The sequence below is a fragment of the Caloenas nicobarica genome, chromosome 2, assembly GCF_036013445.1.
Source record: "Caloenas nicobarica isolate bCalNic1 chromosome 2, bCalNic1.hap1, whole genome shotgun sequence".
Lineage (NCBI taxonomy): Eukaryota > Metazoa > Chordata > Aves > Columbiformes > Columbidae > Caloenas > Caloenas nicobarica.
The window spans coordinates 62546689-62559732 of NC_088246.1; the positions used below are offsets into that span (position 1 = coordinate 62546689).

At 40.5% G+C, this 13044-nt stretch overlaps 1 protein-coding gene across 1 annotated transcript; it reads left to right on the forward strand.

Annotated features, from left to right (window-relative positions):
• Positions 1–5248: 5248 nt before the first annotated feature.
• On the forward strand, positions 5249–10357 carry CCDC201 (coiled-coil domain containing 201). Its single transcript, XM_065627918.1, has 4 exons — positions 5249–5320; positions 7089–7114; positions 8768–9335; positions 10271–10357. Exons 1-4 carry the CDS (start codon positions 5249–5251, stop codon positions 10355–10357), a joined length of 753 nt encoding a protein of 250 aa, XP_065483990.1.
• The last annotated feature ends 2687 nt before the right edge of the window (positions 10358–13044 follow it).

Below are 13044 nucleotides of genomic sequence, written 5' to 3' on the forward strand. Positions count from 1 at the left end.
AAACTTTTTTCTGCCACGCCCCATTACACAGCTGAATCACTTCAGCAACATAATCACACAGTAAGAGAATTCGTTCTGCTTAAAGAATGAAGTTGTATCAATGGTGGGTTGCTTATGTTCTCTGGTAACAGTTTTTTACAAGAACACCAGTTCCAGTTGTGGGTGGTTTATGCTATAGAAGTGCAGTCCCTGAATGAGAAATTTCAGAGAGAACAGGCGTTCTTGTCCAAAAATGTTACCAGAGGATATTGTCAACTTGAAATAGTGGGAAGGGTCAAATGAGAAATGAGAACATTGTGTACATTATCCAGGCATTATTGGTGTATTGCTACCATATACGTGTCAAAGCCTACCAGTTCTGCAGCCATTCCCTAGGGCAGCTGGTCACCTAATGCACCATTCCTGCTGGTGGAACATGATGTTCAATGGAAGGAAACAATTATACAGGTACCAGTCATGGACCATGTTCTCATTTGGATCATTCTGATGGAAAGCAAGCCATAGCTGGAAAGTGAGCCATGTAGTGGAAATTGTCTGTGACAATTCTGGCTCTCATTAAATCCCACTGAACTGTGGAGAAAGCATTTGAAGATGGAGACCTTGAGGTATAGCCAGGCTTCTTAGGAGTCCTTATCTGATCCTAAACATCCAATCCTGTGAAGATTATTTCTGCTATCAGTTGCAGCAGTAGTTTGCATAGGTTTTCAGGCTCAAGGCTCAGAGAATAGAAACTGGCTTTTACTATTACGTTAATATGATCCTCCCTAGGCTTATGCTATTTCTATACTTATAGCCCGACATAGGTCCACTATTAGATTTAGCCACAGTGAGCTCGCAATGAAGCAGTAGAAGGAGCTAGTGATGAAGTAGTCATGATTATTATCAATGTTTACCTTTCCATTTACTAGGCATAGTCTGAAGATGCCAATGAGGGCTTTCATTGAGAGAAACATGTCAATTACTACAGCATCACAGACAAAGCAGATGAACTTCCTTATCACAAATGCTCTGCTTCACTAAGTCAGTGGGACTCCAATGACTTCATTAGCACTCCCTCATCTCAGACTATCTGGGGAGTCATCTGCGCGATTCCAATATGACAAGAAAGAGCCATTGATATTCTTCTGGCCTGACTTCCTGCACAGTACTACACTCAGTCTGGCCATGCTACTGCACTGCACAAACACAACTTTTTTTTTGTTGTTTATTATTAGATGTAATGAAGTAAAGCAAATCCAACATTTTCTTGTTGCTGAGAGATTTGAAGTTAGACATTTGTTTGGCATTAGCCAAACTGTGCTCATACTGTTGCCAAAGGTCATGAAAGCACCACTGACTGTTTTCCTCCAAACTCTATAGTTACTCTGTATGTTTATTGAACTTTGGCAATAATATGATGTGTTCCTCAGCAGCACTGCCAACATAATTAGAAAGGAGCAGTCATATCAGAAAACACACAGCAAGTTACCGAGGAAAGGTCCTAGTTGAATATTAACTCAGATTGACTTCTAGCGTGTAGAAACACGTAGAAAGTGTATAGGACACTTTCCAGTGAATAAACAACATGCTGGTAGAACACGTTGTAGGACTCTGGTAATACTGAAGTGGGTAAGCCTGTAATGAAGAGGAGTCGTTGACGTAATTACAAAGGCAGGTGGTAGCATATTGATTTTATCAAGGTCAGTGACCCCTACTGCTACTAAAGTGTACCTAGTTTCTTACTACTGAGGTAATTAGACTTTTTGAAGTCAAATATTAATCCACCAGATAAAAAAGATACTTTTCTCAATTTGGCATTCCCGCAATGGTTTCAGAGTCGCTACTTGTGTATTATAACCTTGTTTAACCAAGAGAAGCAACAATTTTTAATGTCTTAAGGTTCTATAATTGATCTTAAGATAGTGGCATCTTTAAATATGTACGACCTAATCCTCCTCTCACATAGACATCAAGCACTGCATCTTAGGGCAGAGCTGGTCCATGCTGAGGGAGGATGTGGCACTGAACTTATCTATAAGGGATAAAGATGTGTTCCTTAAGGCTGTTGTTTACTCAGTCCTAATGTTATGTTTAAGCAGAAAAAAAAATGGCTGTTAGAATACTACTTTCAATTCCCTGCAATTGGTGGACCTAGCTGAAAATATTACAACATCAACATCTACATTAAAAGCATTTAAGAATATTTGCGATGATTCAAAGAGCCAAGTCTCATTGTTCCTCAAACTCTCACTGAAATTAATCATATGGAAGATGATTTAGACATTTAAATAAGGGTTTGACTTTCTGAGCAGCTGTGAAACACAGTATATCAAGATTGTAGTTTCGAATGTGCAAAATCAGATTTGTTGTCAAGCTGGACAGAACCAGTCATAGCAGAGGTATGCTACCCAAAATGTGTAAACATATAACCTGAAAGACACATCATGAATGGGTGTATTGCTATTGTACAGCCATTTTTTTCTGATAGGTTATGAAACCCCCAAACCATCTGTTCAGGTTTCCCTAAAGCCTTCCTCTTATACTGCTTATGAGACAAAAACTTTAAAGTTCCTGGAGGGCAAGTTCATAAATGTACATAAGTGCTGTTTAAGCATTGAAAAGCTTGTTTAAAAGACCGCAAAGAATTCATACAGTCCTTGGTTTCTGAAGGTTTCAGTAAGGGTTTTGCTAGTGAAAGGACTAGAAGGCATGTCGTCTGAGGAGCACCTAAGGATTTGGGGTTTGTCTGGTTTGGAGAGAAAGAGGCTGAGGGGCAACCTCAGTGCTCTCTCCAGGTTCCTGAGGAGGGGAAGTGGAGGGGGAGGTGCTGAGCTCTGCTCCCAGGTACCCAGTGCCAGGATGCCTGGAAATGGCTCAAAGCTGCACCAGGGGAGGTTTAGACAGGACATTAGGAAGCATTTATTCGACCAACAGGGTGGTCAAACCCTGGAACAGGCTTCCTAGAGAGGTGGTTGATGACCCAAGCCTGTCGGTGTTTAAGAGGCATTTGGACAATGCCCTTAATACCATGCTTGAACTTTTGGTCAGCCCTGAAGTCATCAGGCAGTTGAACTCAATGGTCCTTGTAGGTCCCTTCCAAATGAAAAAAAAAATCTATCCTATTTGGTGTCTTCTAAACACATATACAAAATGACTGCCTTCACTGCATACCCTATTATGAACCTCAGGATTTTCAATAGTGCTCAGGCATATAATTCCTACTGAAATAAATGGAAATAAAGTGCTGAGGTGCTTTCAAAAAGTCCCACCAGGTTCCTCTTTCCAGCTTTATGTACCTACAGAGGCCAAGTCCACAGGAAGTGGTGAACTGTTTCCATGTCAATGTCTCTGGCTGCCCAGGGAGCTTGTGATTGACTGGGACAGAGGCTCTGCTCCTTTTGCGTGCCCCACTGTGCCATTATGCTGGAAAGAACCAGGGAGGCACTACCTCTGCAGAGCTTATTTCATGATGAGGCTCCCTGCTGGTTTCAGTCTTCATGTCAACAAAGGAGATGTTCCACTCATATTTTTACCCAGGAGTTCAGCCTCATCAGCAAACTTACACCACATAACTCAGATACGTGAAGAATAGGTTGTGGGAACTTGACTCAGATTCACATCTTAATGGAGCTTCATCCATAAAAAACTTATTATCAGGGCCCAAGTCTTCTATTAATAAATAATTTAGGAAATACAGTTTAATTTCCTTTCTTTTTTATTTTTCCTTTGTCTTGCCTATTCCTTTAATTTTTCTTCTAATTTATTCTTTCCATATGGCTCTATATTCAGGCAAGAATTTTCACCTCTCTGTGCCTCTGTTCATTTCTCCTTCTTCTTTTTGCCCTCCTTTTACTCCCCACCACTATATATAATCATCTTCTGGCTCTTCCTTCTTCCTTCTAATTCTCCAAACAAAGGTCATCCTACCATGGGTCATCAGACGGAGTAGAGGGCTGAGCTCCACTTACCAGCTCCTACTGCCTATTATGTACTTCTTCGTGGAATCACCCTCTGTACCAAAAAACATCAGACTAGTTGCAAGAGTAGGGAAAAGGCCTCATACTGTTCTGCCCAGGAAGGACTGCACCTGGCTCCTAACTGCCTGGACACTTTTGCAAGATTTGTGACTTCACAAACTACAATTACATATCCAATTCAATATAATATGGTAGGGAAGCGTATGAGCTAAGGGCTGGTTCAGCATCCAAGTTCCCTTCAGGAAAACTGTTTGGCAACATCGTCAGTGTGAGAAACGAAGAAATGAATACTAGAGCGGCAATTGAAGAAGCGTACTCTCTCAGATTAGACTAGAACACTAAGGGGAAAAGGTATCTCTTTGTATCCCTGTATGTATGTCATTCCTTGGTAAACTGAAAAATAATTCCAGTTTCGTCCTCTTCCAGATGAGGCCTCCTCAAACCCCCATGTCTCTGAAGTGAATTTGTGTATTTGAACTGGAATGAAAAGGCTGAAATTTGAACAAAATACTGTGCTGTTTCCATTTTCCTCACTTTTGTTGGTTTTGGAAGTAAAGGTATTAAGAATTAGTTTCCCACAAGGGGATGCAGCAAAAACATTTAAATAATTTCCTATGTGGGTTTTGTAATTTTGGAACAAATTTAGAAAGGGAGATGAAGTTATCTCCTAAAATGAGATCAACAAAAGTATCCTTCAAGTCATAAATGTAAGGCAGTGGGAGGTTTGATATAATATATATGGAAGTGCATAATAATATTGCTAGAGTTGTGTGTCATCTTGCATCACACAGCAAAAACAGTGGAAGATATGTAAACATAGACCAAACAAATGGATCCAGGCCTATGGAATTATTGCTCCAAACTATCAGGTAGAAAATGCTGAGGAGGAAGATGGCCATACCAAGGAATATAATTTTAGTGAAGGAATGTTTCATAATGAATAGGCCTGAGTGTAGGACATACTGTGTGTCATTCTTTGAAAGATGCAAGAAGCCTTCAAGGTGCCACTCATGCCAGAGCTTGGGTGTTTCATGTCCAGACTATGGACACACCAAGGTCAAGATAATATGATCACTGCAGCTGCTGAGCTCTGCATGCTTACATTAATTTTGGACTCTTTTCTTTCTGATCTCTGCATAGTTACATCCTTCCTGTTCTCTGTAACATCCTGCTACCACTTCATAAAAAAAGTGAAGTCTGTAGGACACAAGAGAAACCATGGCTAACAGTGAGAATAACTTCCAAATCTCCTAATTTATATCTTGAGAACATTTGGTAAGGAACTAGACGAAATGGCAAGTAATGGCTTTGCAGGAAAACGGAAGGTTATTTTTGAAGAGGTTTGCAGGAAAAGGCCATGGACGGTAGGCATAAAGATGATGCAGTTACAGACAGCACTGGTGGACTGTGAGATGCCACAAAAAGGATACACTAGAAAGTGAGGGCAAGCATGGCAAGGAGAAGACACAGGCTGGAAGACAAGGCCAGGAGTTTTTGAAGGGGTCCAGTGAAATGACGTAAATTTTGCTCAGACCCACCAGAAAGCCTCTTATGCAAGTTCATGCTGTGCAGCATTTTTTGCATCACTGCCTCACTGGGAGAGGCGATATTGTGTCCCACTGACACAGCAGGACAGTGCAAACATTGCAACACCACGTCAGGACATCACTCTTCGCTCTGTGCTATATAAGGAACTGGCTTGCTGAGCTCTGCAAGGTGCTACAGTATGACTGACCTGGTTGGTTTTCTCACCAAGCCACAAGGCCACTAGTTTGAAAACTAACTACTAATATTCAAAATGAGGTAAGGGTTGGTCTAGCGTCTTCTATGTTTATAAAGGACTGAGTTTTGGTTGGTTTTTTTGGCCCAGCCACAAATATCTCAAAATAGTTTTTGTTTAGTTCTCAAAATATTCCTGTAGGAACTTCTCCTGGGAGTTTAGGAAATAAATAGCTTATCCTGGACAGACTATTTATTTCCAGGATGTTTACTTGTGTGATCCATGTGATTGTAAAGTGCCTCCATTTCTCAAGCTCTCTTTCAGTTCCTTAGGGGCACATAATTTAAACCTAGCAACTTTCTCCATATACTGACAGACTGTTATTCTTCAGTATTGAACTGGTAGCTCCAATTCTCTATTCATAGTGCAATTATTAATGCAGCAAGGAAGGATGGTTTATGATTAGGTTTGAAATGCCCAGACACTCTGGAACCACAAGTTCAAATCCCAGCAAGATCAGCCCTTCATCCCTCTCTGCGCTTGATGCACCCTACAACCTCAAGTCACCCACGTAAAGCCCTGAAATTAGGTCTGTCTGATCAGCTTAGATTTTAAAGGTCCACAGGTCATGCTTTTTCAAAAGGGGTTACCCCAGCATTTGTGCACATGCTACCTCATGCCTGTTCTTGCTCTACAGTGCTGTGATAGCAGCCGTTTACTGCCATCCACCACAGAGCTGACTTGCAATTCAGCAGGGCTGGTGCAATTTGGCTGCTTTTCTCTGTCAACAATAATTATGGTCCTTAATGTGAACCATACCACTTCAGACCAATCCAGTTCTCATGTAAGACCTGATATTTTGAAACCACTTCCTTCAAGATAAAATGCTGCCATTTCCACAGTTGTTAGCTGAAAACACCATAAAATTCAGACTGCAGTAAAATAAGCTTCAGTTTCTCACTACTTCTTTTCCTAATAGAAGAAGTTTTCATGGCAAATTTAACATTCGTTTTCTCATTTATATTTTGGGCAAGAGAAGCAATGAGAAAATAAAATCAGAATGGGAATAGATACATTCTATCAACATACATATATCCATCAACATACATCTTATCTTGTAACAGATCCTCAATGTGCCTTAAGCAGCCATGTGAGGCCAATTAACCACTGGATGTATTTTTGTGATTGAAATAGGTAGCAAGCAGCAGCGAATAAATTGCAACAAACATAGCACATAGATAAGTTGGCTAACCCATTTTCCTGTGATTAATTCATCCCAGATTTCTATTTAGTAGTTTATTCAGTTAGCAGCACAGCTGAGACTCCTGAAAAATGCTAAATATTTCTCTGCAACACAGGATGTTGGGAAGCCAGCTGGAGTGAAGTAGCAGCTGAAGCTAAGTCACTTGAAGAGCAGAGGAAGAGATCGGGGAAACTGGTAGGTAGGGTAAGGCTGTGGTTTTTTGGTTGTTTTCTGTTTGTTTGTTTGGATTTGGGTTTTTTTGGGATTGTTTGGGGTTTTTTTTAATTTGGCAAATTGCTGCAAGATACTTTCTCCATGGTAGACTCTGACAATCTTACCTGGTTTATGTCTTTGTTGTTTTTAGACTTCTCCCCTTCTTTAATGGTTTTATTAAAACAACTGAACAGAAAAAGTTTGTTGCTCGTATATATATCTATATATATATCTAAAGCATGGAAAACTGTGAAATTAAAAAAAAAACGTTGTTTTTCTCAGAAACTTTGGTTAAAACATTCTTTAGAAACTAAGTTTAAATTAAAAGTAGCTTTTAATTGGCCATTTAAATTTTAATGAGTAAGAGGAAGGCATTAAAATATATAGCTGATGATGGGCTTGTGGGAATGGTGGTTGCAAACTCCTTCTTATTCCCTCTCCAAGTGCAAACATACTGTCAGTAAGCTTCTACAATAAAGACTAAGGGAAGTCAATCTGGCTAAAAACAAAAAAAATATATCAGTGCTGTATCTCTTGCCTCCTGTTCTTTAGAAACACAAAGTGGATATGAAAATCTGCTAAACTCAGACCATACACAGGTGCAAAACATTGGCAAGGAATGGAGAAGTGATGTCTTTAACTCCAGCAAATATATCTCCCTGTCCTCCTGTACCTCCCTTTGTTGTAGCGTCCTTCCAACCCCTGACAAGGCCTTTGATCTACAGGGCTTAGAATATGGGCACTTAAAACGTATTGCCCCCTTGATGAGCTTCATGAAATCAATCTGGGTGAAATATCTGAACTGCCTCATGAAAGCAAAGAGTTCAACAGTTACTAGAAGTACTTAACTGCTCATCTAATTAAGATATTTATCTTGAATATATCTCAATCTGGATATATTTATTTTAGGCTTCTTCATGTGTAAGAAGTCAAGTCCCTTTTTCTTGGGAGTTAACACATGGGTAGGGGAAATGCTGCTAACAAAAACAACCTTGCTATTGTTGTAAATTCAGTTGAAAACAGACTTGCACAGAACACAGGTGGTGTTAGGATCAAAGTTTAGGGTCAGCAGAAGAAGTAAGCCAAATGTCAAGTAACTAGGAGGGAATGAGAGATCTGTGAGCCCCCTTTTAAGAAAATAAGAGAAGCAAAATGGTAATTGGAGTAAGAGATGCTTGCTTGAGTCCAGAACTTTTCCATGTATCTCTCTAGTGCACTTGAATTTTTGCTACATTATGGTAATTCTTTCTGGCATGTAACAGTCTTCATCCACCTACCAAGTGTTAGCAGTTGAAATCCCAGAAGCATATTATTCGTATACTCTGAAGGAGAAAGCACAGTCTTAATGACGTTGCAGTTAATGAGCTACCTTAAATTCTAGTATATATGGAGCATCTGGGGCAAGAGTAAGGGTTGTGTATGTGACAAGCTGTCTTCTAATGTTCTGTTTTCAACATGGCTCTTCCAAACCTTTGAAGAACACTGATCTATACAACGGATAAATTCCATTTTTGGACAGAATTCAAATATGAAAGTAGAATATCTTGGATTTGCTTTTGCAGCACCTGAATGCCTTACATAGCATCCCTCACTATGTAAGCAATGACACAATTTTCTCTTCATATTTTCTTAAAGCAATAAACTTGACTTCAGGATGTTGGAGGAAGAAGATTCTTTTCTGAATGTTAAAAGATCTCTGAAAAAGAGAATGGTGAAACATAGCACTCCAGTGGACTCAATGCTTTCAAGAACAATGCCATCTCTTACAGATCTGACAAATCAGTCAATTAAGGACCAAGATGTCAGTAAGAGAGTTTATGGATCTCCAGTGCCAAAGTCAAATCTAAGTAGAACATTAGCTCAAGTATCATTAGTACGTGTTGAAGCATATATCCCTCATACGTCCCCAAAAAGGCTTTCAGCAGTGTTTGACTCACAAGAATTGAACAAAGAGGTAAACCAAAGCTCTCAGGCTGTATTTTCTAGAAGGAAGCTTTCAACGGTGTTGGCCTCTGATGAATCAAATGAAGAACCAAGTGACGAGGTTGTCGCAAATGTAGAGACTCAAGCTCCCACCAAATCATCTGAGGAGGCTACAGTAACTCCCAAGAGTGGACCTTCATGGCTTATTACTGGAATACCAGGGATAAAAGATCTGCCAATAGTAAAAACCAGAAAGAAGAAAATTGATAAAGCTCTTGTGGTAATTGTTTTCTCTTACTTATTAAATAGCTAAACTATACTATTTCCCACCAATGTTGAATATATACAGGTCTTTCTAGTAATATGGGATAATTTTAGTTATGGAACATCTCCACAACTTCAGTAGTGAGAACATATATTTATGAATTGAGTCATAACCTGCTAGACTCTGTGGTATCATTCCTTATCACAGAGTGGATGGGATGCAGTCTTCCAAACCAGTACTTGCTTCAGCTTGTGAACTTGCATGACTAGTTGCATACACTAGTGCAAAGTACACTTTTTTAGTATATCTTTCTTTAGGATAAACTTAAGAATGGGAAGAAATCAGCAATTTAAATGCTCAGGTTTCTTAATGTTGGCAAGTTAACTAAAACTGGAGAAACAAATCTACTACTTTCCTTGTTCAATCCAAATCATACTGCTTTATAAAAAGAATGTCAGTCATTGCAAATGGGGTCTTGTGTGCAGTACTTTGATTAGTGTGGGATTTCCTATGGAAAGTTTAAATTAATAGACCTTATACAGGTCTTTATTTTTCTGTTCTGTGGAGCACAAGAGCTCAATTCCCTGGAACTTTGATTGCTGGCTGTGGAAAGCCCTTAGAAAGGATAGGGAGGCAGTAGATTCAGACTCTGAAGGCTGTCTCATCAGCATGAAGCCATCAAATTCTGTTCTAGTTTGTTTTTTCCCCTGTACCATATTGTTCATAGGTATGTTGAATGTTCAGGAAAACTTGCCTGCTCTAAGAGTAAAGGTTTCTCAAATTAAAACAAATTGAAAACTTCAGCCAAAATCCAGTTGAGTTCATAATGCTTTTGTGTATGTTGTATGGTTTTATTGTTTTGTTTTTATGTTGGTTTTGTGATGGTGGTTCTTTTTAAGCAGGTGACACCTGAATGGATTTGGTTGACTACATTTTATTTTCTATAACAGAGGAAGAAACAAAGAGAATGGGTTCTTCGACAACTGAAAAACATTGAAGAAGCAACTGAACATGAATTGACAATTGAAGAAGCTTGACTGAACTACTTATGGAATTAGTGCTATCACATCACTCTTGTGGGAATAACTGGTTCAAATAAATTGCACACCTAACTAGAGTGCCTGTTAGACTTCCTCTTTCCTTCCAGAATGTTCTTTTTGTTTGTTTGTTTCGTGGTTATTTCTGCCTCTTAAATCTAGGAAGAGTTGGGTACAAATTAAAAAGTGCCTGTACGTGAGAGCCAATGTTAATTTATAATGGTTGAAAGCCTGGAACAAGGAAGGGAGGGAGAACTTTGTCTAAGAATCATTCTTCTTCATGCCACAGCTCTTCCCAACTATACTCTTTTGTGTAGTGTTCAAATCTTCTAGGGTTGCTGGCATTCCTTAAGTGACAAAGTCCTAGTGGCCACACAGGGTGCAAGCCTGGTTAGCTAAAGGAGAATCTCCTCATCTAAAGAGTAATCAAAACTGATGCAATCGGGAATGTTTTTGCTGCTAGCTGAGGAGATGAGGAAATAGTTAGAGGCACCAAGGAGGGAGGCCAGCCTCTAGAGATTACTAATTAATGACAGTTTGTTTTGAAGTTTTGGTTCAAAATTAGTTTGCCCCTGATGGTAAATGCACTTCTCTGTTGCATTGAAGGTCCCTAATGCTCAGCTGTGTGTTTTGAGGGGATATGGGTTTTCTGTTTTTCTCTGGAGCTGCTGCATGTGGAGGGAAGAAGGGTATCTCCTTGACAGCTGTATTGGCAAAAAGGCAGTTCAGCTCACAGCAGCTCTTTCTGAAGCACCAGTCAAGAAGTGATGCAAAAAGCATAGTGCTCATCTTGGTTCCTACTGCTGTCTGTTACTTACTCTTTAGGCAGAGTTTAGTGCTTGTGAAGTGATCTTTGGCATGTCAGCAGCAGGCACTCAGAACAGATTTACCACCTGTGCACACATAGTATTACACTCGTGTGGCTCTAGCACATGCATTTTTCCTGGCCGTTCTGGTTTTGCAGCCTGTCCTCGGCACTACCTAATTACCTGAAAGGGGAGCATCCCTGTTCAAACAAAGCTGCAAATTAAGGTCAGAGGCAAGGGAAGCTTTTGCATTTTCTTCTCACATACTGAACTTGTAATATGGCAGAGAAGCTGAAGCATGGCCCATGCCAATGTTATGAAACAGGCTAACCAATAGCAGCTGTGTTATGCTCAAAAATGCAAATGGAGTTGTGGTTTTACAAACTCTCTCAGGATTTAAAAGGAATTAGGATGTTTTTGCTATTGATTCCTGAAGTGAAACTTCAAAGTTACTCAGTAGAACAGCCTTGTCCTCAGACCTGGTTTTCTGTGGTAGCCAGGCAGTGGGGCGATATTGCCTCTCAGGTCAACAGCAAAAGCACACTCACATAGTTTGATGTTTAGTTAGTGTTCTTGTGTTTGTTTGTGTGTGTTACCCAGGCTGCTTGTCTGGCCCTCACAGGTTCCTCTGGCAACCAGGGAGCTCCTGGCTGATGTAAATCCCAAGCTGCTTTTGAGATAAAATAGGCATGGTTGCAGATGTGCTGCTATTCCTCTTGAGCTTGCAGGTATTTCATCAGCATCTATGATTTGTGCCAGGGGCTGAACTAAGATCACACAAGTGCAAGGTTAGCATAAAACCCTCCTCTACTCCTAGGACAAGCACATATTAGTCTGGCCACATGACCTGATTCTTAATCCAAATGACCCAGTTCTGTCTCTTGTTTATTTGTACTTTCCCAGATAGCCAGTTACACTTGTTCCTTCTTCAGGCTTCTCATCCTGGTCTCAGAAAGTCTAGATACCGCTTCTGTTTTTTTCTCTACCAATCACCTCTCAAAGTCAATCTTAGCTCCTGCCTGAGCCCATCCAGTTCCTTGGTCTTCAAATGTCTCCATCTAATGTCTTCTCCAATCTGGCCTCTAGTGGCTTCCTTCCTTATGAAACATAGAAGTCTTCTGTCTCACATGCCTGGTCTTCACTGCTGAATTCCTTGCCCATATGATACAGAATGGTTGGGATTGGAAAGGACCTTTGGATATCATCTAGTCCTACCCACCTGTTAAAGCAGCTTCACTTAGGAATTACACAGGAATGTGTCCAGGTGGGTTTTGAATGTCTCCAGAGAAGGAGACTCCATCACCTCTCTGGGCAGCCTGTTCCACTGTTCTGTCACCCTCAAAGTAAAGAACTTTCTCCTCATATTCAGATGTAACCTCTGTTGTTTCAGTCTGTGCCCATTGCTCCTCATCGTTGGGCACCACTGAAAAGAGTCTGGTCCCATCCCTGTGACATCCACTCTTGAGATATTTATAAGCATTGATAAAATTCTCTCTCAGCCTTCTCCTCTCCAGGCTGAACAGACCCAACTGTCTCAGTCTTTCATCATAAGAAAGATGCTCCGGACTCCTAATCATCTTTGTAGCCCTCCTCTGGACTCCTTCCAGTAATTCCTTGTCCTTCTTAAACTGGCAAGCCCAGAACTGGACACAGTACTCCAGATGTGGCCTCACCAGGGCAGAATAGAGCAGGAGGATAGCCTCCCTCGACCTGCTGGTCACACTCTTCCTAATGCAGCCCAGGATACCATTGGCCTCCTTAGCCACAAGGGCACAGTGCTGGCTCATGGTCAACCTGTTGTCCACTAGAACTCTCCATTCCTTCTCTGAAATGCTGCTTTCCAGCAGGTCAACCCCTAACCTGTACTGATGTGTAGGGTTA

Coding starts and splice junctions, on each gene's coding strand:
- CCDC201 (XM_065627918.1), top strand. CDS start 5,249: ATGGCAAGTAATGGCTTTGCAGGAAAACGGAAGGTTATTTTTGAAGAG. Junction 7,115..8,767: donor GGAAGAGATCGGGGAAACTG/GTAGGTAGGGTA, acceptor ATTTTCTTAAAG/CAATAAACTTGACTTCAGGA. Junction 9,336..10,270: donor AAATTGATAAAGCTCTTGTG/GTAATTGTTTTC, acceptor TTTCTATAACAG/AGGAAGAAACAAAGAGAATG.